At 30.8% G+C, this 25,440-nt stretch overlaps 3 protein-coding genes across 3 annotated transcripts; 1 reads left to right on the forward strand and 2 right to left on the reverse strand.

Annotated features, from left to right (window-relative positions):
• The first annotated feature begins 9,741 nt into the window (after positions 1-9,741).
• LOC122582984 (cationic peroxidase 1-like) lies at positions 9,742-12,599 on the forward strand. The gene is made up of 4 exons (XM_043755417.1): positions 9,742-10,003; positions 11,465-11,656; positions 11,753-11,918; positions 12,046-12,599. Exons 1-4 carry the CDS (start codon positions 9,770-9,772, stop codon positions 12,429-12,431), a joined length of 978 nt encoding a protein of 325 aa, XP_043611352.1. The 5' UTR covers positions 9,742-9,769; the 3' UTR covers positions 12,432-12,599.
• Positions 12,600-17,673: 5,074 nt separating this feature from the next.
• On the reverse strand, positions 17,674-19,873 carry LOC122582985 (cationic peroxidase 1-like). The gene is made up of 4 exons (XM_043755418.1): positions 19,604-19,873; positions 18,961-19,152; positions 18,698-18,863; positions 17,674-18,281 (listed from the first exon to the last, which is right to left on the reverse strand). Exons 1-4 carry the CDS (start codon positions 19,829-19,831, stop codon positions 17,899-17,901), a joined length of 969 nt encoding a protein of 322 aa, XP_043611353.1. The 5' UTR covers positions 19,832-19,873; the 3' UTR covers positions 17,674-17,898.
• Positions 19,874-21,351: 1,478 nt separating this feature from the next.
• Positions 21,352-23,961, reverse strand: LOC122582361 (cationic peroxidase 1-like). The gene is made up of 4 exons (XM_043754739.1): positions 23,656-23,961; positions 22,304-22,495; positions 22,029-22,194; positions 21,352-21,914 (listed from the first exon to the last, which is right to left on the reverse strand). Exons 1-4 carry the CDS (start codon positions 23,878-23,880, stop codon positions 21,532-21,534), a joined length of 966 nt encoding a protein of 321 aa, XP_043610674.1. The 5' UTR covers positions 23,881-23,961; the 3' UTR covers positions 21,352-21,531.
• Between the last annotated feature and the right edge of the window lie 1,479 nt (positions 23,962-25,440).

Here is a 25,440-nt window from a genome sequence, read left to right on the forward strand (position 1 = left end):
TAAAGAAACTAGTTTTTATGTACACCATTATATTTTAGATTATGTTCAAGATATAATCACATATATAAATAGTTTAAATATTAAAATTAGAAATTAATCACCTTTAATTTCTAAATGGATATTGGGACACATGTTTTTGGTATACTATTGTTGATGCGTATTAACTAGTTGGAAAAAAAAAAGCACACTAAAAGTCAACGTGATGGAAAATAGAACAAGATTGGTTACGTCCAGATAGTAGGAAATTAATCATCAAAAGAAAGTAACTGATTAAAGGCGACAAAGCGATTCCTACGAAAAATCTGTTTACGATGCTGCCAAAGATCACTTCCATAAATAAATAGGAAGACGGTCTATCTACGAGTCCTATTGACATGAACTTAAAATTTAGCTGAAGGTTTGAACTGACAAAGGTACTATTATATGGGCCAAAAATGATTTTTTCGTGAGAACCCATACGGCCATACCCATCAAGAAGTGTCAAAACTTTAATTGAATCAAGTGATCAGCCAAACATTTTCACAAAACAATATTAACCCATTTTCACCAATAAATTACTACATCACGACAAACACATTAAAGAGACCCACTCACTTATCCGGCCATTAATAAAGGTATGTTTCATACCACTACGTGTGAATATGTCTATGTTAACTTATGTGTATACACTATGTGTTTTTTGTACGGATATAATTCCATAATACTACGTTGTCGAAATTTCAAAATTTATTCTAAATGAGTGCAAATGGCATTGGTTTAAATAATTCATTCCAAGTGTCGGTAGCCATTTCAGAAGGCGTTTAAGCATGTCCCCCAAACAACGAGGTCTGATTATTCTTACGGATATTATTTATTAAAAACTAATTAATATAAAACGACATCACTTATGAAAGATCTCTTTTAAGTTTATTTTATAAGATTCTAATTCTAATTCTAATAAAACAGTGGTCGATAGAAAAGAAGAATTTGGGTGACCACCATATATATCCATCAAAAAGATTACGACATGAAAAAGATATCCAATCAATCAAAATTTATTATAGACAATTAAGTGAAAAATTGATATCTAATTAATTTCTTGAGTTATGTCTGCATACAAATAGCCCAATCCATTTTGATGATCAAGAATGTGAACTACACGTTTATTCATTTAACTACTAGTCATGTATTTGACTATTATTTGGTCTTTGAATGATGCATTATTGCATATTTGTGTTTAATTTAGTGATCATTTGATAATATAGAGTTTCGATTATATGTTTCTATAATTTGGTACCGACTTATTTTGGTTTCTTGTTTGCTCTTTAATCTGATTTGGTGATGTCTCATTACTTCAGTTTGTCCTGATTACGAGTTCACGACGAAGGATACTTGAGAACTTTCGGTTGCTATATACACCCTTAATTTTAGTGGCGATAGATCTAATTTCGTAATCTATGAACAAATAGAGATCCGTAAATCTAATATGAGAGTAAATAACCAAATTCAAAAGATAGTTATACCCCGGTAACACTATTCACTTTAAATTTACTTTGACGATTGATATAAAAGGATGATGCATATGTAATAGAGATAATACTATGTTTAGTCATTTAATGGTGTTAGATGTAAAACGATAAATAAATAACTTTACAATGCTTAAAGTTTAAGAATTATAATAGGAAACATGTTACTCATAATATTTCACATGTGGTAGATGAGATATGCTTGATAAACACATGTGAGATATGTTTCCTTATTATATATACTTTCAAGTTTCAACAGTTCATATGAAAAGTAAAAATAGACACAGCATTAGAAATTCCTTGATTTTACACAAATTTAGCTTTGACATACACATCTATCTATATCTATACTTCTGTATCTATATCTATATCTAAACTATATTATACAAAATAATAGCCCTATGTTGAAAGTTACATGAGAAAATGTCTAAAGTACCCTTAACGATTATATTACACTATTAGTCTTTTATCTTTTAAAATATCTCTATTAACCTTTTACATCAATTACCCTTACATCAATAATCTACACCGCTCGACGCCCCCTCTACCAGCAATAGTCTTCCTCCACCACCACACCATCGCCATCATGAATAACGCCGCATTGTGTGGGTACCGTACTAGTAAATCCAAAACTACTTGTGCAATTTTCTAATACATTGCTATGACAAAAATCTAAGCCTTTTAACACGCTAAACTTATATAAAAAAACATTGAAAAGTAACCCATAAACTGTATAGACAAAAACTCGAGAAGCTGAACGAAGCGTAAATAAACAATATATTAGGGGAAGTAATATTTGTACCATAAATTTTGATATATTTATCAAACTATACGAGCATTATAACATAATGTACAAATAATTAATGCACAATATTGATAAGATAATCAACTTTTTGTTACTAATATCATCTCCCATATATTAGATCTCTTTTATATCACCAATATCAAACAAATGTACTAGTACATTGAACTTCAATGACTGAAGGGGGAGAAAGCAATCATATGATAATAATTTATGTTATCTCATATTCAAATGTCTAATGGGACAAGTCCTAAACTTTTAGCCAATAAGCCCAATCATATTTTTAGTCCATCAACCTTAAGTTTCTCTGATAGCCCATTCAGTTCTAGATTACTACAATAATCAAAAATAAAAAAAAAAAAGTTCAGAAGAAATGTCTCAACTTTAAAAAAAAATATAAATAAAGATCCAAAGTCTATGTACAATATTATCACAAAGATCAGTACAGATATAAGATACATATATACAGAACATTGGATCTTTTAGATGCAGTGTAGAGTAACTAAAGGCGGAAATCCATTTGGTAAGACAATGGAGCGGATATGAACAGAGTGAATGTATATTAACTAGGCCTGGCAAAATGGACGGGGCGGGCGGGTTTGGGTAACGGGTCGAAACGGGTGCGGGTCTAAGCGGGTCATTTCAAGAATACGGGTCAAGCGGGTGCGGGTCAAAGCGGGTTGGGTGCGGGTTGACCAGCAATATATTTTTTTTCTTTAAAAGTTTTCAAATAAGCTATTTTTATTTATTAAATCTGGATTAAGTACTACTAAATTAAATTATTTAATAAATTTTTTGAATACATTTGTTATATGTTCCAGTATTGAAGTAAAAAAAAGAAGGCAAGAATTTTTCTAGATACAGACACTTTGAGTTAATAATTAAGGGTGTAAAGAATATTTATATATATATTTCTATTAATATTAGAGTATATCTGATCAATATTTATTGGCATATCTCTTTTATTTAAGTAATTAATTAATTAAAGTTTTCATATAAAATAAACCAAGGAAGATATACATACATGTATATCATTTTTAGGGTTGTAAACCGTTCGGTTCGGTTAGCTAGAAATTTTGAACCGTTTTTCGGGTTTCGGTTCGGTTCGGTTAGTTAGAAATTTTGAACCGTTAAGTTCGGTTATCCGAAAATCGGTTACCCGAAAAAGTCGGTTAATTTCGGTTTTATTTTCGGTTAACCATTTATTAAAGTTATGTTAATATAAAGTTTAAGTTTTAATTACAATAGTCAATTTACATTGCATTAATTAATTTTTTTTTATATATATAATAGTTATTTAACTACATTAATATTTTGTTTTATAAATAAATATACATTTTATCTAATTGTGAATTACTTTTTTCTAACGTTTTATTTATACAATGCAAGTTTCTATCTAAGAGTATCATGATTTACTACTTAAAATGTCTTTTATATGATATTACTAATGTTTTTGATAAATATCTTAAACAAAGTAAACAACTTTTCTTAAAAAGAGTATATATATATAAAAAATTTACTTATAATATTCAAAATTAATCATTGTGAAAGAAAGTTAGTAAAATTGTTAATATCATAGACAACAAATACATAAATTTAGCTAAAAAGATATGTAAATGATGTATTTATGGAATACATATATGTGTAAATATATATATATATATATGATTATATGTAGGTATATATCAAAATTCGGTTCGGTTAACCGCGGGTAATGAATATTGAAAACCGTAACTAAACCGTTACACTTCGGTTTTTATGTTTTCGGTTTTTTCGGGTTTCGGTTTTTTCCGGTTTCGGTTTCGGATCACGCGGTTTAGACCGGTTTTTTGGTTTTCCGGTTCATTTCTTACGCCCCTAATCATTTTGGTTGATATCTCTACGACGCTATCTCACATTCTCACACACACCCACTACCATGCCCGAATTAACTTACCCGCTCAATTATTATCACAGACCCGCTAGACCCGCTTAATCAATTTAATATTTTTAAGCCTTATAACTAAGACCCGCTCAGTTAAACTTTGATATGCCCAATTATACCCATTCAATAGAATAAATTACCCAATAAAACCCAATTTAGTTGATATGGGTATGGATTGCCAGGTATAATATTAACATCCTAGTCTACATCCATTTAAATTCGTTTCGTTCATCCATATATCCATAAGTCTTTTTATTCATTTTTTATGTTTTAAACAATCTACGGCTCTACTAATACAACGGAAGACTGTTTTAGTGTTTTATTTGTCATTCAAATTTTCATTTTACATGCACTTGATATTTCACTTGGTATTAATTGTAGCCAAGGTTGTGTAACTCGTGAATCAGGATCGGATCGGTGGGGGTGGGGGTTCCAGGACTTTTTAAAAATCGGGTCGGTGAATAGTGAGTCTTTTATTTATAAAATAATAGTTTTTGAAATTATACGTAAGAAAAATTAAAAAGATATATAAAACTTCAAACTTAAACATAACATAATTTTCAAACTTAAACATAATTGTCTAGAAATACTAGCATATTTGATAAAAGCTTTATAAAAAAGAAAAAAAAAAGTTTGGCTTTACCCGATCCGTTACAGTCGAGTCTTGACCGATACAACCGAGTCTTGACCAAGTTAACCGGAGTTTGGAACCCTGATTGGTTTTTCGACCGAGTATGACAAACTCGTATCGTCTATCGACCGATACACGATCCGACGCTGCTGTATCGGTTGTATTAGCCGAGTTTCACAACACTGATTGTAGCTTATCTTATTTTGGTTTCTCCTTCACTTGTTCAGGGCAAACCTTTGCTCTGATTTCTGAAAGGCAATTAAAAATAATTTTATATTACAGAGTTCATTTTCTGGATATCATGAAAATTCGTGGAATTCTTGTAGAGTTGAGTAATTTCACTATTGATTTGAAAGTGCAATTGTAAATGACCTTTTCTTTTTTCTTCCACTTTTTGTTTAGGTTTTCCCTCTTTAGTTCAACTCCTTCCGTTTCATTTTAAATGTCCTAATTCGACTTTCTGATTTTTTTTTCCAATTTTGACCATAGATATTTTTGTTTGTATATATTATATAACATTTAAAATATGACGGAGTGGTCATATTTTATTTCCTTTTCATTCTAGTCACTAGGTATTGGCAAAGCAACATATTAAACTATATACACATCACAAGCAATGGTATATATAAAGATAAAAAGCTTAAAAAGAAGGTCAGTTACTTGAAGTCCTTTATTTTCCATGGATATGCCCTAGTGAGCTCCTTAGCTCCAAATGTTGTGGATACATGCTTGTACTTACACAAGTAGCAACTTGTAGAGGACCACCTAGCAGAGGTTCTACATTATTTGTAATTGATAATGAGCGATACACTATTTCAATATTTCACAATTCACATACAGTGATACAGTTGCATATCGTGTAGAAAATAGTTAGAAATTTAGCACATGAGACAACACCAAGAGAAAATGATTCGGGGTGAGCCTTAACAGTATCAATGACTTTAAAATCCTCTAATTGAATTCGCACTTGGACCGACATTTTTCTCCCCAACACCCTCAAGCAAACCTGATGCCTCGGATTCACATCTCTGTGTTCATAGATTAATCATAACCAACAACGACAAAGTTATTATTGAAAACCTTACCACCCCATAAAGCTAACAGCCAGTGCCGGCTCAAGCTTTTTGGTAGCCTTAAACCACATCAATTATGGGGCCTATTTTATTAACAGGAAAAAAAAAAGTGTTCAAGAAAATGAAAACGAAGTAATAAAAAATGGCCATTACCCAGTGGCGTCTTTGGGCCTATGCAAACTAGTCAATTGCTAAACGGAACAGGGCCCAAAATAGTAGAAAGGGCCCATATTTTATATCCAATCCAATGTACTTATATGTAAAAAGCCCGGTCCAATTTCTTAATGAGACGTTGTATTTGTAGTATATGTATACAGATGAGAAAAGGAACGAAGTAGTATTCTCTTATATGTAAAAAGCCCGGTCCAATGTACTTCATTTTTTTTTTGGCCGTTTTGGCTTTTGTAATTTTACTTTTCTGATGCAATTTATGGACGTCTTGTCGGAGTTTTCTTTAATGCAATTGATGTTAAATATAACTAGTACGGTACCCGCGCTATGCGGCGGTGGTCGTGGCGGCGACGGTGTGATGGTTGGACGACTGTTGGTGGTGGAGCGGCGGTGAGTTGTGTATATAATTAATGTAAAAGGTTAATGGACATATTTTAAATGATAAAGGACTGACAGTGTAATTTAATCATTAATGTTAAGAGGATAGTGTATATGAAAGTATTTTAAGGGGTGTTAAGTGAAAATATTACATATTTTCAACATTACCAAAAATAAAAAAGGCTATTTTTTTATAATACTAGCCTTGTACCCGTGCGATGCAGCGGGACATAGGAAAAAAACGCTGGTTAAGTAGTTGTACCGTGTTATTACATGAATGTATGATTTAACTCGAATGTTTCTTACCGCCATTGTTGTTTTAGAATAAGCGTTTTTTATGTTGATTGATTATTAAATTCGGTAACGCATGTGTGTGTTTTTGGTATACTATGTGAGCAACTTAAGGGAAAGGAAGGAACACGCGTAAGGTTTTTTTTAAGGGTATTTTTGGAATTCCCTGAATAAAGTGTTCGATGGTAATATAGATGAAAAGGGTAAATTGGAGATTTTAAAGGTAGAGTGTTAAATTTTAGGGATGATAGTTTGTTTATATAGATAGTATAGATAGTATAGAAGAAACAATTACATCACAATAAATATTATTGATTCCTTTAATTTTAAAAATCATATCTATGAATTAATATTTTGTTTGTCGAATCAGATATATGTGCTTTTAGGATTGTAGAAATCGATATTATAATGTTAATGTGCATTTAATTCAATTTGACATAAAATATCTGAATTGTTTTGTAAATCCTTCAACTTTTTATGGTTCAGGTCGATATTTTTTGTTTATTGTCATAATATTTTGAGAACTTATTACTCCAAGACCTAATTAATTCTTGACATAAAAAAAGTCTAAAAAGAAAACGAGCCGAGGCATTGCTTAAGTCTTAAAGTGGGGCGCGCTTTAGATATCTACATTCGAAATTAAAAAGCCACAAGTAACTTCTGATAGCGTTGCTGTTCCAAAAAAAAAAAAAAAACACAAAAAACTTCTGATAGCGTTAATTACGACTTTATTTACCTTCACTTTATATTAACACAATGTTTATGGTATAATTCGAAGATCGAAATGGATGTTTGATAGGTGACCAAGATTTAATCAAATTAATTAATAAAACCGTAGCACGTAAATGTTGAATAGGGATGTATAATATTTTCCATTTTAATTTCATAGAAACGTTGACATAGTTTAATGATCTCAACACGATAACTAGAAGCAGTTTAAAAGTCAATTCGACTGGGTGTTAACAAGTTGTAATTTTTGATAACGCCAAACACCGTCATCGAAAAATCTCTAACTTTGAAAATCTATACAAATCATTGAGTGGTGAAAAGAAAGAAGATTATCTCGCTACCACACCGGCCATTTTAAATTATTTGCAATAAAGTTTGTGCAAAATCAGTGAAAATAAATAAATACGGAGTATATAAAAAAACACTAACACAACTCACTTTAAAAAGAAAAACAAAGCCGGTGTTGAACTACAAGCACTAGATTGAAAGACATTGGGTGTGTTTGGAAAGAAGTTTTTAGGAGCTTCAAACTATAAGTTTTAAGCAAAAACTGTTACCTAGTAAAAACTTCGTTTGGTTAAAAAAATTTCAAGCTTTTAGGTTATTGAAAAAGCTTCTAATTTAAACGCTTGTATAACTAGCGTTGGCGAAAAGTTCCAAGCTGTTGGGATATATATATTTTTAGGGGACCTTTATTTTGATAACCTATCATTTTGTAAAACCTTGACAATTCTTAAATTATGTATTAGATCATATTTTTTTTTTGTTTATTCATATGTGATATGTTATATAAAATTTATATGTTGCAGAATAAATTTTTTTTTTCAAAACTCTATATATAGTTGTTTGTTCATATGTAAACAAAAACGTAACCATATTCATTTATAAGTTCATAAAAGGCTATTTTGAAGTTTTAAAAAAAATTCTTCTAAAATATACTTTTTTATATCATGTCACATGTAAATTAACAAAAAAACCTTATAATCCAATATATAATTTGAGAGTTTTCATTATTATTAAAAAGAAAAAAAAATTTCAAAATAAGGAAACTCTATTTACTTAAGTACCCTATGGTTTTATTATACCAATATTTGAAAACATGTCAAGGTGGATTTAAGTGAACAAGGTCTTATATATTATTAAAAACTTCAGCTATTTTAATTTGCTAAACACTTAAATATATTTAAAAGCTTTCAGCTACAACTACCGGTTACAGTTAATAGTTACCGACTTTAAGTTATAGCAAATAGCTATCAGCTATTTTTGTCAAACATACCCAATACTTTAGTTGGTGTCAAATTTGTCAAAAACCACTATAAAGGAAGGAAAAATCTTAAACAACACCTAAAAAAAGTTGAAGTACGTCATTTTTGGTTTATTTTATAAAACTTTTGTTTGTTTTTGATTTTTTTCATAAGAAATATATACTCTCCGTATTAAATATGACAAATTTTTTAATGTGATTTCAATTATTAGATAAATATATTTGATATCATGAAACGATTTTAGTATATTATTATTACCTTTCAATTAAATGGTCGTGAATATAACCGCCTACGTGTTAATAATAAGTGATATTTGCTGACATATTTGTCAAGAAATGAATGTTTTTTCTTTATTAAAGGCTCCACTGAAAGTAATGTGTATTGTTAAAAGAAAATATGAATAGATAAGTTCAGAAAGGACACTTTAAATTATCAAACAACATAATATTTGATACTTGAGGTTTAATCTTACAAAGCTTTATTTTTTATTTTTTTTAATCATGCATCTTAATTGTTTAGGGTTAGTTTAAATACTGTAATAGCGAAACCAAAAGAACTATGATAGTAATATGCATTGATTTGTACTATATATATACTACACGTAGTTCCGTTCCATGTGTCGATAATAGGAGTAACTTTTTATTAAAATGGATTCTAAATTAGAAATTGGCATGACTTCATTCTTTAATAAACTCAGACTAAAATAATCAAATGTTTAATTAGTCGAATTCAATCAGCTTACAAATTAAATAACTTACGTATTCTGCTCTGTAAATGCAAGAATACAATATATATTGACCCAGTAAGATATATATAGGTCGACGTACGTATTATAACGTAACATATTAATTTGTATAGTATTAGTATTTTTAAAAAGTTACACAGTTGGTTTCAAGTAACCTTCCTTGGCTTTTTTGTTTATATATAGGCCTCCCGAAAACACTACTGGACATCCTTAACACTTAAAAATTTAAACACCATCTTTTTCATCATCTAATCTATGGTTTCATCATCATATTCTTTAAATATGCATAATATCCTACTACCAACATGCATATTGATTTTATTTGCATTGATCAAAACATCTTCGGGTCAACTTTCGGCCAACTTTTACGCTAGCTCATGCCCTAACTTTAGTTCCATTATATCATCCGCGGTGAATTCGGCTGTGTCAAATGAAGCTCGAATGGGTGCCTCGTTGCTTCGTCTACATTTTCATGATTGTTTCGTTAATGCAAGTCTTCTATAACTTAATTCTTTCCTTCTTATACATATATATATATATATATATGCTATATTTATATCTTGATTAATTTTTATCATAACTCGTAATTATAAGACATACTCAGTTAATTAGGAGCAGACTAGATTGGATCATGCATGGTAGGTTAAATACTTAAATGCCCGAACAATGGAATTACCTAGGAAAAGTTATATGATATTCTTAACTTAATTTGACTTTTTGTTTATAAAATAAATTATTGATCGAAATAACTTCCATTATATTTATTCAATTATTTCTTCTAACCGTAGTAAATTGAATTTTAATCCATATATGTTACAAACGAATGTGGTTAATTTACTTTTAAAAAATCGAATGTATTCGCGAAGCCGCGACATGCAATGTGAGTTGATTACTTGATTACCTTAAAATTATGAATAGAAACTTGATTTCGGTAGCTAGTCAGTCATATACATCTCTCAACCTATAAATAACTATTAACTACACTATCTTTTTTTTTTTACATTAATAATCATATCGCCACCGCTACCACCACCACTACTGCTGTTAGTAACGCCACCCATCACCGCCACCACCGACCCCGCCACCAACCGTCACCTTTATCGCTGCTGCATTGTACGGGCACACTTTTAGTCAGTTTTAAAATTTTAATGGTTATATATGATTAATCAATAAATGCTCAGACCAGTTGTATTTCTATATATAATATAAAATAATAAAAAGTTATCATATGTCTTATTGTTTCATATATACCTTAGATATGGATTAGTATAGTAATCATAAATATATTTGAGTTAAATGTCATGTATATATTTCATACATAATTGAAAATGAAATAACTTTAATTGGCTACGTTTACATCAAATATTAGATATTATTAATATTTATATATACATGTGTTGTGCTTTACAATGATGACTTGTGAAGATGTGTCTTAGCTAAATAATTAAGATATCAATTTCAATGTTATCTGACTTTAAAGCAAAATTTTTATATGCGCGTTTACTAATTGACTTAATCATTATCTTTTACATGTCTCGTCATCTGTTTTCTTATTGGTCCACATGGGTGACTTTTTTTTATAAACATAATTGATTTTTGCTATTTTACACGTTCCACTTCTAGAAAATGGACCATGCAACTAATTGATTGATTATTAGACTTAGTATTGCTTTTTAGACGTCACACTTAGATTAACGTAACCATACCACTAAATAAATAATTATTGAAGTAGTACTGTCGAGCAATATCACTAAATAATTGCACTATGCATTGACTAGCTTAGCTGTTTTTTCTTTTTTCGTAGTCAAATCAAAGCGTACTTACACTACCATCATGAATATGAAAAGTTAGGCTGAACGTGATCGAGCAAGTTAATGAAAAACTTTATCACCATTATATGCTGATTTTTTTGTATAATTAATTATATTTTGAACATATATATGTATGTAGGGATGTGATGCATCAGTCCTACTTGATGACACAGCAAATTTTACAGGGGAGAAAACGGCAGGCCCAAATAACAATTCACTAAGAGGATTTGATGTTATTGACACCATCAAAACTCAATTAGAGAGTTCATGCCCGGGTGTTGTTTCTTGTGCAGATTTATTAGCCACTGCTGCCCGTGATTCGGTTGTTGCTGTAAGAACCATATATTTAAATGATTGCTAATTATTTTTTCGACATATCATATCATAATATAAGTTTTTAAGGAGATTTAATTGGTTCGGTTTTCAGCTTGGTGGTCCGAGTTGGAACCTTAATTTTGGAAGGAGAGACTCGACCACGGCTAGTTTGAGTGCGGCAAATAACAACATTCCTGCACCTACTCTGAACCTTAGTGGCCTCATCTCATCTTTTTCAAACCAAGGGTTTACTACTAATGAAATGGTTGCACTATCAGGTAATTATTTATTTATTTGTGCTACGGGTCACTTGCAATCCTAATTAGTTCTGCGCTTGTCACTAAGACTTGGAATTTCTAGGAATTATTTGAATGTGTTGATTTACATATTTTTCATCCACCACAGGATCACATACAATTGGGCAAGCAAGGTGTACAGTCTTTCGAAACCGTCTCTACAACGAAAACAACATAAATTCATCATTTGCTACATCAGTAAGAGCAAACTGTCCTTCAAGTGGTGGTGACAACAATTTATCTCCATTGGATGCCGCTACTCCTACGTCATTCGATAATGCTTACTTCAATAATTTATTGAACCAAAACGGGCTATTGCATTCGGATCAAGAACTTTTTAATGGTGGTTCGACCGATGCCCAAGTGAGAACTTACAGTTCGAATCCTGCAACGTTTTCGACTGATTTTGCGAATGGAATGATCAAGATGAGTAACCTTAATCCATTGACGGGATCAAGTGGCCAGGTTAGGACCAACTGCAGAAGAACAAATTGATTATTACTTCTAATTGTCTTCTTGATGCTGGATTATTATTTAATGGTTTGCAAATTGTACCCTTTAGAATATTATTGCTTATTGTCTATAAAATTCGTCACCTGTTCCTGATGGATTATTACAATATATTTAAATATTGAAAGTGAATGAAAAACAACTTAATAAATATCTAACGAAAATGGATATTACGGTGTGATTAATTTATAAAATTTTATTTATATATAATAATCTCTATTCGGCACAATTAAGTTTAATTTAACCAACAAAAATAGAGGAATTAAACCCAAAACATGTAGGTTAAAACTTAAAAAGTCTTCTCATGGTCTCTAGGCGTTTGCCAACAAAAACAAATACGATTCAAAATACGTGTATTTAATGTAATAGCACGATATCTGCGCTATGTGGCGGAAATCGTGACGAGGGTGGTATCGAGTGGCCACAACGATTGGTGATGACGGTATCCAGTGATGTTGATTGACTTAAATGTAAATAATGTAAAGTTAGTTGTAGAGATATTTTAAAAGATGAGGTCTAGGGTGTAAATTAGTAAGATAAGATTTGAGGATGTAAATTAATTCATTAACGGAAAATTGGGTAATTTCTTATAACTTTCTTCAACAAGAGGTCCAAGGTAATTCGGTTATTTCCAAACAAACTTTTGTGTCAAGATTTTTGGAAACTCGTATCGAATCGACGAAATAATCGGACTAAGTGTCTATATATTAATAAAAAAATTTCTAAGGATTTTTGAAAACTCGGATCGAACCAGCGAATTTATCTGGTTGAGTTTCTATGTATTAAAATAATAATTTTCAAACTATATGTAATAAATATTAAAAATACATAAAAATACTTCAAACTTAAACGAAATGGACTAATACCATTAACATAACATTTTCAATTTAAACATAATTGTTTAAAATTATTAACATAATTAATCAAATACCACTTTTGATAATTAATAAAAATATTGAGCTTTTAAAAAAAATATAATAATTTTGATTTTTGTTGACCCGATCCGTTACAGCTGATTCTTGACCAATACGGCCGAGTTTGACCAAATATGACCCGAGTTTGTAATGTTGATCACTTTTTAGCTCGGATATGACAAACTCGTCTTAATAACCCACCGATACACGAGCCAATTAAGAGAGATCGATTGTGTCTATCGATTTTTACAACAATAACGTAAACTGTCCTTATTATTTAGAGGGAAAAAAATTGATGATTTGTACATGAAAATATTTACTTTATAAACAAAAGGTACAATACCAATAAAGCTACGGTGCAAATCCATAATGCATACACATTACGTAAATTTGATAGTGATTAGTGACCTTTTAAAAATGAAAACAACTATACTTGTAATTGTAAAGTTGGAGAGATCTTCATCTTTAAATTAAAATCAAAAGTCACGAGTTAAAATTTATTTTTTATTTTAATTATTATTTATGATCCAATAGTCAAAATTTTCTGACTTAACTGATAAATTTATTTACAATTTTAAAGAATCTCAATTGTGGAGTCAATTCACAACACACCAGATTTAAATGACTATTTCTTACTAGATACTGCATGGCAGTGCGCCGATGTGATACAAATGAACCAAGTATAGTGAATGAAAGTTTAAGGAAGCTTGGCCCATATTACATATTTTGTAAGCTTGGCCCATAATCTTTTGTAAACCTTCTAAAATTTGACAATACATCTAACTTTCTCTCATCTGTACATTCTCTCTCGATCACTTTTACTAAGAATTACAGTTAATCATCACTTACCGGGCTTTATAGATTGACATGTGATTCACAAGTTGAAAGTATATATATATGACCATTTAAATCAAGCGCCATAGAAGAACAAAAAAAGTATTTTTAAGTTTATAAAGCTTTATTAGTTTGGTTTGGTTATTAATTTTTCTTTTTTTTTTTTTTTGAATGGATGTCTATTATTAATAATATCTTCATGCTCATGATGTGATGTAGTAATTGATTTCTTTAATAGTTTTTTCGAAGGCATTTCCTTTAATTAATACTCCGTAAGAGAAATTAAGATTGGTTGATTTCTTCCTTAAGAAACGTTTTGTTTTTCAAACTCGATCTGCGTATGAACTTTTCTTTATCGGTTGTCATAACTTGAATTATTAAAAATCGATGAAATGGACATTGAGGTAAACAATAACATATGTATACCTAATTAACGAAAGACAACACAATTAAGTATCAATTATTTGACTTGAAACTAACCAATGATATTTGTTTTAAAAAACTGTCTGTCAGTACGAATTCGTGTTCCAAGAGCTTTGTTTTATTGGAGCCAAATGGAACCGCGTTTTTTCATTTTTCTTCACCAAATATTTGTTTGTATATATGTCAAGTGTTTGTCAACGACTATATGCATCACTTTATTCAAGTGTGTCACTATAAAACAGATAATGCAATCATCAAATTTGTGTTTGTATATGTCTATTGTTCGTCAACGACTACATGCATCAATTTAATCAAGTGTGTCACAATGAAAAAAGTATGTAACCATCGTCACATCGATCTTTGTCCCATTGTCTTTTGTTTGACTTTAAATTATCATCATATTTTAAATACAGAAGTAGAGAAATCAAATTAAAATTCTTGTTCATATATATTTTTTGTAAGGTTATGTGTTAATTAATATAAACCTTTTAGAAGAGAATTAGTCGCAGATTGAGTATTTGGCAGTTGAATAATTAATTAATTCGTCTGTCAATAACCAAATATCATTGCTACTTGCTAGTGCTACAAAAGTCTCATGAGTATTATATTAAATAGGAATAACTACAATCGAAACAACCTATGTTGAATCTGATTATTGAAATAGTATACTTTTTACATAATCATGTCATATAAAGAGTAAAGTCTTGCATGTATTTTAGACTATGAAGTGCAGAACATGAACCATTACAGATAATTTAAGAAAATATTTGCAGACTTGTCACTGCAAAGAGTTAAATCAGTAAAAGAAAAACAGAGATACATCTATCAGTCCCTTACTTCATTTGTTATCCTAAAAATTAGTTAGACCAAACTTTTGTTCCACTATATTTTTCTGGCAAAACTTTAACCAAACAAAATCTTCAAGTGTATTATGGCAAAACTTCAACCAAACAAAATTTCAATTCTTGTGTTGAACGATTGTGCTATTTAATATACCTGCGTTGAATTAACAAACATTCTGTCATTATTAGGTTTGTTTAAAAATTATCAAATCAAATATATATTTGTTTAAAGGCAAAACCACAATAGTTTCTGTCTACGTGTTGCGCGGTTTCAATTAGTTTGATTACTTTTTGTTATTGATGATTTATGTTTGCTAAAAACTTTGACATATAAATTAAATATATACTTATTGAAAGACAATACCACAAAAAAATTAATATAATTTATAATATATTGTTTGGAAACGAATATGTTTTGTTATCGATAATGTGTCGCTATATATGTTTGTTAAAATCTTTGACATATGAAATAGATGTTTATTCAAAGGCAATACCACAAAAAAATAGTTTTGATATATTATTTGAAAACCCAAAAGAAAAGTTGTTTTTGTAAGAAACTATGAACTAACCTATGATTTTAAACCTGAAAGAGATTTAATAAGGTAAAATCTGAATATTATTACAAAAAAGAATAAATGTTTTTAATATAGTTATTTGAATACCCGAAAGGAAAAACATATGGAAAAAACTAAGAAGGAACTCGTATTAAAAAAACTCAAACGGGATGCGATTTGACAAAATCCGAATAATGATCCAAGTTATAACATGGATGAATAGTAACTCGCCACACGGGCGAGTTACTATTCACATCCCATTGAAATATTAAAAAATAAAAAATACACGTTTGTAATTAATTATTTGAAAACCCGAAAGGAAAAACATATGAAAAAACCAAGATGTAACTCGTATTAAAAAACCTAACGGGATGCAATTTGGCAAAATCCAAATATTGATTCGGGTTATAACATATATGGTCGAATAGTAACACGCCACGCCACGCGGGCGAGTTACTATTCACATCCCATTAAAATAGTATAGTATATAATATTACAAAAAAAAAATAAACGTTTTTAATATAATTATTTGAAACATGAAAGGAAAAACATATGAAAAAAGCTAAGAAGTAACTTGTATTAAAAAATCCTAAATGGGATGCGATTTAACAAAATCCGAATAATGATCCAGGTTATAACATGGATGAATAGTTACTCGCCACATGAGCGAATTAATATTCACATCCCATTGAATTATTAAAAAATAAAAAGTACACATTTTTAATAAATTATTTAAAAACCTGGAAGGAAAAACATATTAGAAAAAAACCAAGAAGTGACTCGTATTAAATAACTCAAACAGAATGCAATTTGGCAAAATCCAAATATTAATTCGGGTTATAACATGGTCGAAGGGCGAGTTACTATTCACATCCCATTAAAATAGTATAGTATATAATTATCATTTATATCTAAGATTAATATTGTATCGTGCAAGATGTTTCAACTTTTTTGTTTTTAATAAATTAATTTGAATCATTAGTCTTTTATATCTTAGAATATTGATACTACATCTTTTTGATAAATTATTTTTACATCGATTACCACCATCACTATCCGTTGCCACCATCACATCGCCACCATTGTCATCACCGTCACCGCATTACGCGGGTATATTTTCAGTATTTCTTAATGTGATGAATTAAATAAAATAATTTTCCATTCTATGCTTTTCATGTTTAATGCTCTAATTTTACAACAATTGTATACTTTTTATGGGTGATTCGGTTCATGTATATATGAATTTGTGAATAATATACTGATAACCAAATTTGAACGTTGCATGAGATAAAGTTAAAATGTAACTACGATATGCATAAATATCTTATATGTCATTATCGACATCCAACACATTTAATCACAAAATTAAGTACGATATATTTCTCCTTGCTGCAACATGCGGGATGATACCTTTTAAATCAATTTCTCATAATTATTTTATTTTCAAAGTCTAAAAACTTAACATATGGAACCATATAGAAAATTATAGATAATTATCTATTAGATAATTGACATCTGCAATCATCCTATTTCATGACATGTTCGAGGTCTCCATATGCATTGTACATGTACTCGAGTAATATACAAACGTAAATATGTGTCAAGTTAATTATTTGTACAACGAAAAATTCATGAGACATATCAAGGATTCGGAGCAAAATTAATTTTAAGGAAACGAGATATATTTGAATATTCTCATTATGACAGCACAACAATTAATCTTTCAAACTTAGAATTTCAAGTGTTTTAAAAACTTAAGCAAAACACTTGAAAAAACAGAAAGAAACTATGATACACATTATTTGTGAAATTTATATTCACATATTTCACTCTCTTGAACAGACAATTGACACCTAGCTTCTTGATCCGAAATGGAAGTACGTTATCAATTGGTTCGGTGGCAGTTTGTCCTAACTTGACCACTGGACCCTGTTAAAGGGTTAAGGTTGCTCATCTTCACCATTGCACTAGCAAAGTCCCTAGAGAATGTTGCAGCATTTGAACTGTAAGTCCTCACTTGCGCGTCGGTTGAACCCCCATTAAACAACTCTTGGTCCGAATGCAATAAGCCTCTTTGGCTAATTAAATCAGTATAGTATCTGTTGTCAAAAGATGTAGCTGAAGAATCTAGTGGTGAGAGGTTATTGTCACCACCACTTGAAGGACAATTTGGTCTCAATGATGTTGCAAATGATGCATTGATGTTGTTTTCATTGTAGAGACGATTACGGAACACTGTGCACCTTGCTTGACCAATCGAATGAGCACCTAAATTGCAATATTGTTGTGAGTACGTAGTCTGTTAGATATATATACATTCTAATGAATATTGAGATGATGCCTTTGTTAATTACCAAAATTTGGTGATCGATCTGTAGCAAATTTACATATTATGATATTAAATCCCCGGTCGGTGAGAGCAGCAGTATTTATCATAGGTACTGCATGGTTTACTTAACCTTTCCCCATAATAATAGAACTGCATATATGATTATCCCATATATTATATATTGTAATTATGCTAGTATCATAAACACGTGTTCTTTCTGCCATATTATAATGTTAATAGATTATATTTGTTGAATTTAACAAGAATGAGATGTCATTACTAAGGTTTAATTAAATAACTATATATATTGCCGTCTTTAATTAGTTTGAGTTATCTCCGACAAGGTATAGTATACCTGATAAAGCCACCATTTCATTGGTAGTAAAACCTTGGTTTGAAAAGGATGAAATTAGGCTACTTAGACTTGAAGCCGGTGATGGAAGGTTAGAATTCGCGCCACTTAAGCTTGCTGTTGTCGAGTCCCTTCTACCAAACAGCACGTTCCAACTCGGCCCGCCAAGCTGAAAATCATACGTACACAAAGTGTTATAATTGGCATACAAAAATCTGCACAAGCTAGATGCAAGAAAACCGAAAGAGATTATATTTTTTACGTACAGCAACAACAGAATCACGAGCAGCGGCAGATAATATATCTGCACAAGAAACAACACCAGGGCATTGGCTCTCCAGTTGAGTTTTAATAGTATCAATGACATTGAATCCTCTTATTGAACCCGCATTTGGACCCGCTGTTTTTTCTCCCGTAAAATTCGCAGTGTCGTCTAGTAACACAGATGCATCACATCCCTGCATATATAGATAGATGATATCCATAACAAGTTTAATTTTGTTTCACATCATTTGTTGTAACTATAATCAGTAAGACAATGATTGAGGTTTAATTTGCATATTTGAGTCAACAAGTACACACCTTGAGTAGCCAATCATTATTATGGAATTAAAGTCAATATTATCCAAGGTTTCTATGAAAGTAGCCAATTAGAATGTACAAATTATTTGGATAAAAGTTGACATGCAAAGTAGTTAAAGTTATTTGGATAAATAGATGACATGCAAAGTAGTTAAAATAATGACATATATGTATGTTACATAAGTACTTAAAATTACTAAGCACATAAAGCTTAAAAGCATTGTATATATCTTTAACTTGACAAATTTATAAGAATATTGAGTTGTTATAAGTGACTAGAATTATGTGAACCAAAATAAAAAGTTTTGTAAAAAGTAAGAGACTTGCTTGAACAAAGCAATCATGGAAATGGAGGCGAAGCAATGAAGCTCCCATACGAGCTTCACTTGACACCGCTGAATTTACGGCTCTTGTTATGACAGAACGGAAATTTGGGCATGTTCTAGCGTAGAAATTTGCGGTTAGTTGACCCGAACTAGTCCCAAATAGAACCCATAAACATAGAATAAAAGTTGAAACCTTAAACAAGGAATTAGAAGAGGCTGATGATGCCATATGCTTAAATTAGTTTCAACAAATAGTTGATTAATTAGAAAGATATGGGTTGGTTGCAATATATGAAAGGTTGATGCATCATCTATATATAGGCAGAGAGTTCTCAGTGTGATGAGTGTGTACGTATTTTGTATAAAAATATCAAGTCAATGGTGAGGCCGGGTTACATCGAATATATATCTCATAATTAATTGAACACCTACTTGCTCCGTTACATGGTCACTATTTCGCCCGTGGCTTTCTTTTGCATATATACAGTCACATCAACAATATCCATAGCCTGTCTATTTATTTAGATGTCACTGCTAGAGTTCGCGCCACTAACCAACCACATTTATCTAAAAGAAAATAAAAAAATTAACCGTTTTCACAAGGACAACTATCACTCATACGTTATTTGCATACATAGAAAGTGAAACCTTGTATAAAAGCAGCCGATTGACCGGCAATTGATGGACTTCGTAGCACAAAGTAAACATTTTTATGCGCTCAAATTAGAGTTAGCAAAGAATAAAGGTCTAAAATGCCAAAATATTCTTTTCATTTTTTTACACATGTTGTATCACATATTTTTTAATTGCCCTAGCTAGTTGCCCAATGAACATTGGAAAATAAAGTCAAAAAGGTTTTATATGTAATTTTTATCATAATACCATAAGTAATTTGTTAATTTAAATTATAGCTTTTTTAAATTCAAAGTTTTGTAATTTTAGGCAGATAATGACTTAATGCTGTACGCGTTATTGCCTTATCGGGGAAATAGATTTGGGCTGGAATAAGCTAACCCATATATTATGATGCTGGACAAATTTTGGGCCCTGGGTATTGGACCCTTATGTCATTTCCACCTTGGTCGGGCCTGAAAATGACACAAAAACAACATGAACAAACCAATTCGTTTTTGGCCTTGCGGGAGTGGGCGACCCATCATCTAATTAAAATTTTGTCGATTCAATTCTTATGTTTAAAGTGATTGTGAAGTTTACTCTTTGTATTCTTGTAGTATTTGGTATTGTTTTTTTTAGTTGATTGGAGATGTTTGGTGATAAAACCACTCTAACGAGTCAACCCGGTTGATCAGAAAACGACCACCAAACCGGGTCAACCCAAAAGTAGATATTAAAAACATTGAAAAATTTGCATCACTTTATGCTTCATACATGGGAATAGCTCGTTAATTTGCAAAATACTCCAGCTATACATGATTAGAGGCTGATTTACTTAACATGCATAAAAAAAATTGTACGTGTCCATATTAAAAACCCACTTCTGATTTTTATGGTAAGTGTACAACTATTTAATGCACCTTAACGAAAGCTCTTAGGGCTTTGTTTAGCAAAACCCTTGTTCTTCTTAAAGCATGGTAATTAAGATTAAATTTCGTTTTGGACGTACAGCTTAGTATTTAGATTTATGCATTATGCAAGTTTAGTAAATTAGATTTATGTTTTGGACAGCTTACTTAATCCTGTCATGTGATACATTTGAAATCAAAAGGATCAGATTTGTTGAACTTCATATCACAAAATATAGATTTAGATATATAGATAAAAGCGAAATACAATTGTAGATTGTCTCGGTTAATTCAAAACAATCTTTGCAGTACAACAAGCTAAACTTCGGAAATAGAAAGCAAAAACTGAAAACGAAATCTTTATTTCTGTAAAATCTTGACCTTTCGAATTGCTCGAAGTATGAGATTAATTAGTACGCCTGCAGTTGGTCCTAACTTGACCACTGGAGCCAGTCAAAGGGCTAAGGTTACTCATCTTCACCATTGCACTTGCAAAGTCCCTAGAGAATGTAGCAGCATTCGAAGCATAAGTTCTCACTTGTGCATCGGTTGAACCCCCATTAAACAACTCTTGGTCCGAATGCAATAATCCTCTTTGGCTGATTAAATCATTGAAATACCTATTGTCAAAAGTTGTAGGGGTAGAATCTAGTGGCGACAAATTGTTGTCGCCGCCACTAGAAGGACAGTTTGCTCTCAACGACGTAGCAAACGTTGAGTTTATGTTGTTCTCATTGTAGAGACGATTACGGAATACAGTACACCTTGATTGACCAATTGTATGAGCTCCTAAATGAATGAATATAGTTGTGAGAAATTTATTTATATTATACAGGGGTTGGTTATTGTAAAACAGATATTAATGTAACACAGACATATAGGACCTAAAGGTAATTAGCTCACCTGAGAGGGCTACCATTTCATTGGTAGTAAACCCGAGGTTAGAAAAGGTTGAGATGAGATTACTCAGACTTTCAGTTGGTGAAGGGAGGTTAGAATTTGCGGTACTTAAGCTTGCCGTTGTCGAGTCCCTTCTACCAAATACGACGTTCCAACTTGGTCCGCGAAGCTAATTATAATTAAACAAAATCATGCATACACTTAATCAGTTATGTTATATACTACAACAAACACCAAATTATAGATACATATATATACTTGAGTTCAATTCTACTTACTGCAACGACGGAATCACGAGCAGCAGCAGCCAGTAAATCAGCACAAGAAACAACACCGGGGCATTGGCGTTCTAGTTGGGTTTTAATTGTATCAATGACGTCGAAACCTCTCAACGAATTGCTGTTCGGGTTTGCTGTTTTTTCTCCTGTGAAATTTGCAGTGTCATCAAGTAACACAGATCCATCACATCCCTATAAAACAAGATACATATGAGTTTTAATAACTCCAGGAATAAACCGGGTATGAATGCCTAATATTCCTTTGACATTTTATGTTATTTTTATATATTTTCAGAAGCGCTTTAGCCGCCACGCAAATAGTCAAAGTAAAAGATACGTTGAAAATAAAGTGTGTCTTGCCTTGGTCTCCACGTTGTTGCCTATGAATAACTAAGTTAAGGAGACTTGGCATTTGAGGTTTTTCCCTCCAGTTTCTGAAGTTAAGGTAGAACTATATTTTTTCAAAATCCGAGTTATACATAATTTTACATAATTTTTAAAAAAAATAAGGGTCTGTTTAGTTGCAGAAAATGTTTTTAAGTTTTTTATTTCTAGTTTTCTAGAAAATAAAAATGTTTTTCATTTCTAAAAAACCCTTGAAAATTTTAAAAATGCATTCAAAATAAAAGATGGAGCTTTCATTTTTTCATTTTAGAAAAATTAGAAAACATGTTCAAATTCACTTGTTTTTTAATTTTAGGTTTAGAAAATAGAAAAGTGAAAACAAAAACTGAAAAAAAAACAGTTTTCTAATTTTAGTGCAAAAGTTGGAAAAGAGAATTTTCATTTTCTAGGAAAACTTTTCTAAAAAATTACAATTTGAACACGTTTCCTGTTTTCTATGTTTTCTTGAAAAATAAAAATGAAAAACAAAGGAGTTTTCTTGAACTAAACGCACCCTAAATTATTCTCTATTCTCATATTTACTTTTCTTAATAAGAACTATGATAATTATTTATTAGATTAGGTGAATGAATAGAATTCATTTACATAATCTAATAAGTACAAGTAATTTTAAAGCTGTCATAATTCTTATTAAAAAAAGGTTTTCGAAGAAGGCTTTCTCCCATACATGCATATAAGTGTGAGTGATCATAGTTAGGGAACAAATGCCCAGCCCCATCACCAGTTTTGTCACTTAGTTTTATCCGTAATTTGTTTGAAAATTTTATATGCATTAAGCCTGCTCCAACTTGGTTCGGGCCCTTATTCACCCTCTATGTATGTATTTTGATCCGTACCCAAAAACAAAAAAAATATGACATATGACATATTGATAGTAATATAAAGTACATACAAGTAGACTTTGTAAAGAAAAGAGAGAGGAGCTAGGGAAAAAGTTTTAGACTTGCATTAACAAAACAATCATGGAAATGGAGACGAAGCAACGAAGCTCCCATACGAGCTTCATTTGACACAGCCGAATTCACGGCCCTTGTTATGATAGAACGAAAGTTAGGACATGTTCTTGCATAGAAGTTGGCCGATAGCTGACCGGATGTTGTCCCAAACAAGAACCATAAGCATAGTGTTAAAGTTAAAAACTTAAACACTAAAGAAGAAGTTGATGAAACCATGATATATGGTAAGAGTCTTAGAAAGTAGTCAAAACTAGATTATTATTAATTATTATAAAAGATTAAATGAGTTAGAGAAGAGAAGTGTTTAATGTGATTTACGATATGTCAACTGACCTTCATCCATATATATAGGAGACTAGTATACTGGAGAGGTGGCAGACAGGGGTGTTAGTTGCAATTAGAAATTTCCCCCGCAGTGCATGGCGGCTCTATCAAGCCTAGCAAAACTTAAAAATGGGCCTAATAAATCCTTAAGAATATCTACTCATTTTATATCAATTTTATTCTCCTAAGTTTATTGATAAAGACAAAATTAAATCCTTAATTATTTTTATAAAATCAAGTAAGAACAATAATTCGTTTTTAGTGAATAAAAGTTATGAATCCATTTGATCATGCATTCGATCTTGTAACAATATTGTTGATCTTAAATACATATTTTTTCTATCAAGTTTAGCCTTTAAAAACTTCTTTCGACTTAAACAGACATTACAGAGATCGTTAACAATATTATTCTATATAACCAACTCTTCGTAGAAGAGTTGGCCACTAGCTGCCACTTTATAGGAGCAATCTGAGTTCGAATTTTGTCAGAGACAGAATTGAATTTAGGTGGTTGAATTACCTTTACATTATCTCTGTCGGGGATTATGTGGGTACCAATTCGGTATATAGAATCAAACGGTTCCTATCAATCTACCGTTTTTAACAATATTATTCTATATGCAATATAAGAAGTTGGAAAACCTTTTTTAGAATAATTGAGTATATCAATTGGTGTGTCAAAATCTTCATGTGTAATTTCTCGTAAATTAAAACTCGTGGACAAATCCATATACATTCATATCATTAATTAATATCCGAACAACGTAACCATTGTAAGTTAAAGCATTTTCAAGTTTAAGGCAACTATATCTTTTATCTCAACGTCATCAAGTGATTTGGATAAAATAAAATTTGGTGTTAAAGTTAGTTTATCCATCTAATTGATCTACTTTCAAAGGTTTCACTACAAGAAAAAAAATGTCAATTTATGACCACTTAATAGACAACTAAAATTTAGCCATTAATAATCTTATTTAGTTATCATTAACAAAAAGTGATCATTAAATTTAGTTATTAAACAAAATTAGTGGTCAAAAAATAATATTTTTTTGTCTCTAAACAAAATTACTGACAGACCTTTAGTGACGAAAAAATTTGGTCACTAATTTTTCATAATGACCAAAATTTGGTTACTAAACAAAATTAATGACCAAAATTTAGTTATTATAGTGACCAAATTTTGAGTGATCACTTTTCGTCACTAAAGGTCTGTCACTAATTTTGTTTAGAGACTAAAAAATCTTTTTTTGTCACTAATTTTGTTTAGTGACCAAATTTAGTGACCACTTTTCCTTAATGGTAACTAAATAAGGTTATTAGTGACCAAATTTTAGTTGTCACTAAATAAAGTGGTCACTAATCAACATTTTTGTTATAATGTTTTTTAGGATGACCGTGATTTTCTTGATCATCTAAAGAACCTTTTGGTTCACAACATTTATAAGTTCCCGT

The sequence above is a fragment of the Erigeron canadensis genome, chromosome 9 (genome assembly GCF_010389155.1).
Source record: "Erigeron canadensis isolate Cc75 chromosome 9, C_canadensis_v1, whole genome shotgun sequence".
NCBI lineage: Eukaryota > Viridiplantae > Streptophyta > Magnoliopsida > Asterales > Asteraceae > Erigeron > Erigeron canadensis.

Coding starts and splice junctions, on each gene's coding strand:
- LOC122582984 (XM_043755417.1), top strand. CDS start 9,770: ATGGTTTCATCATCATATTCTTTAAATATGCATAATATCCTACTACCA. Junction 10,004..11,464: donor TTCATGATTGTTTCGTTAAT/GCAAGTCTTCTA, acceptor ATATGTATGTAG/GGATGTGATGCATCAGTCCT. Junction 11,657..11,752: donor CCCGTGATTCGGTTGTTGCT/GTAAGAACCATA, acceptor TTCGGTTTTCAG/CTTGGTGGTCCGAGTTGGAA.
- LOC122582985 (XM_043755418.1), bottom strand. CDS start 19,831: ATGGCATCATCAGCCTCTTCTAATTCCTTGTTTAAGGTTTCAACTTTT. Junction 18,864..18,960: donor CTCGTGATTCTGTTGTTGCT/GTACGTAAAAAA, acceptor TATGATTTTCAG/CTTGGCGGGCCGAGTTGGAA. Junction 18,282..18,697: donor TGAAATGGTGGCTTTATCAG/GTATACTATACC, acceptor ATTGCAATTTAG/GTGCTCATTCGATTGGTCAA.
- LOC122582361 (XM_043754739.1), bottom strand. CDS start 23,880: ATGGTTTCATCAACTTCTTCTTTAGTGTTTAAGTTTTTAACTTTAACA. Junction 22,496..23,655: donor TCCATGATTGTTTTGTTAAT/GCAAGTCTAAAA, acceptor CTTGTTTTATAG/GGATGTGATGGATCTGTGTT. Junction 21,915..22,028: donor TGAAATGGTAGCCCTCTCAG/GTGAGCTAATTA, acceptor TCATTCATTTAG/GAGCTCATACAATTGGTCAA.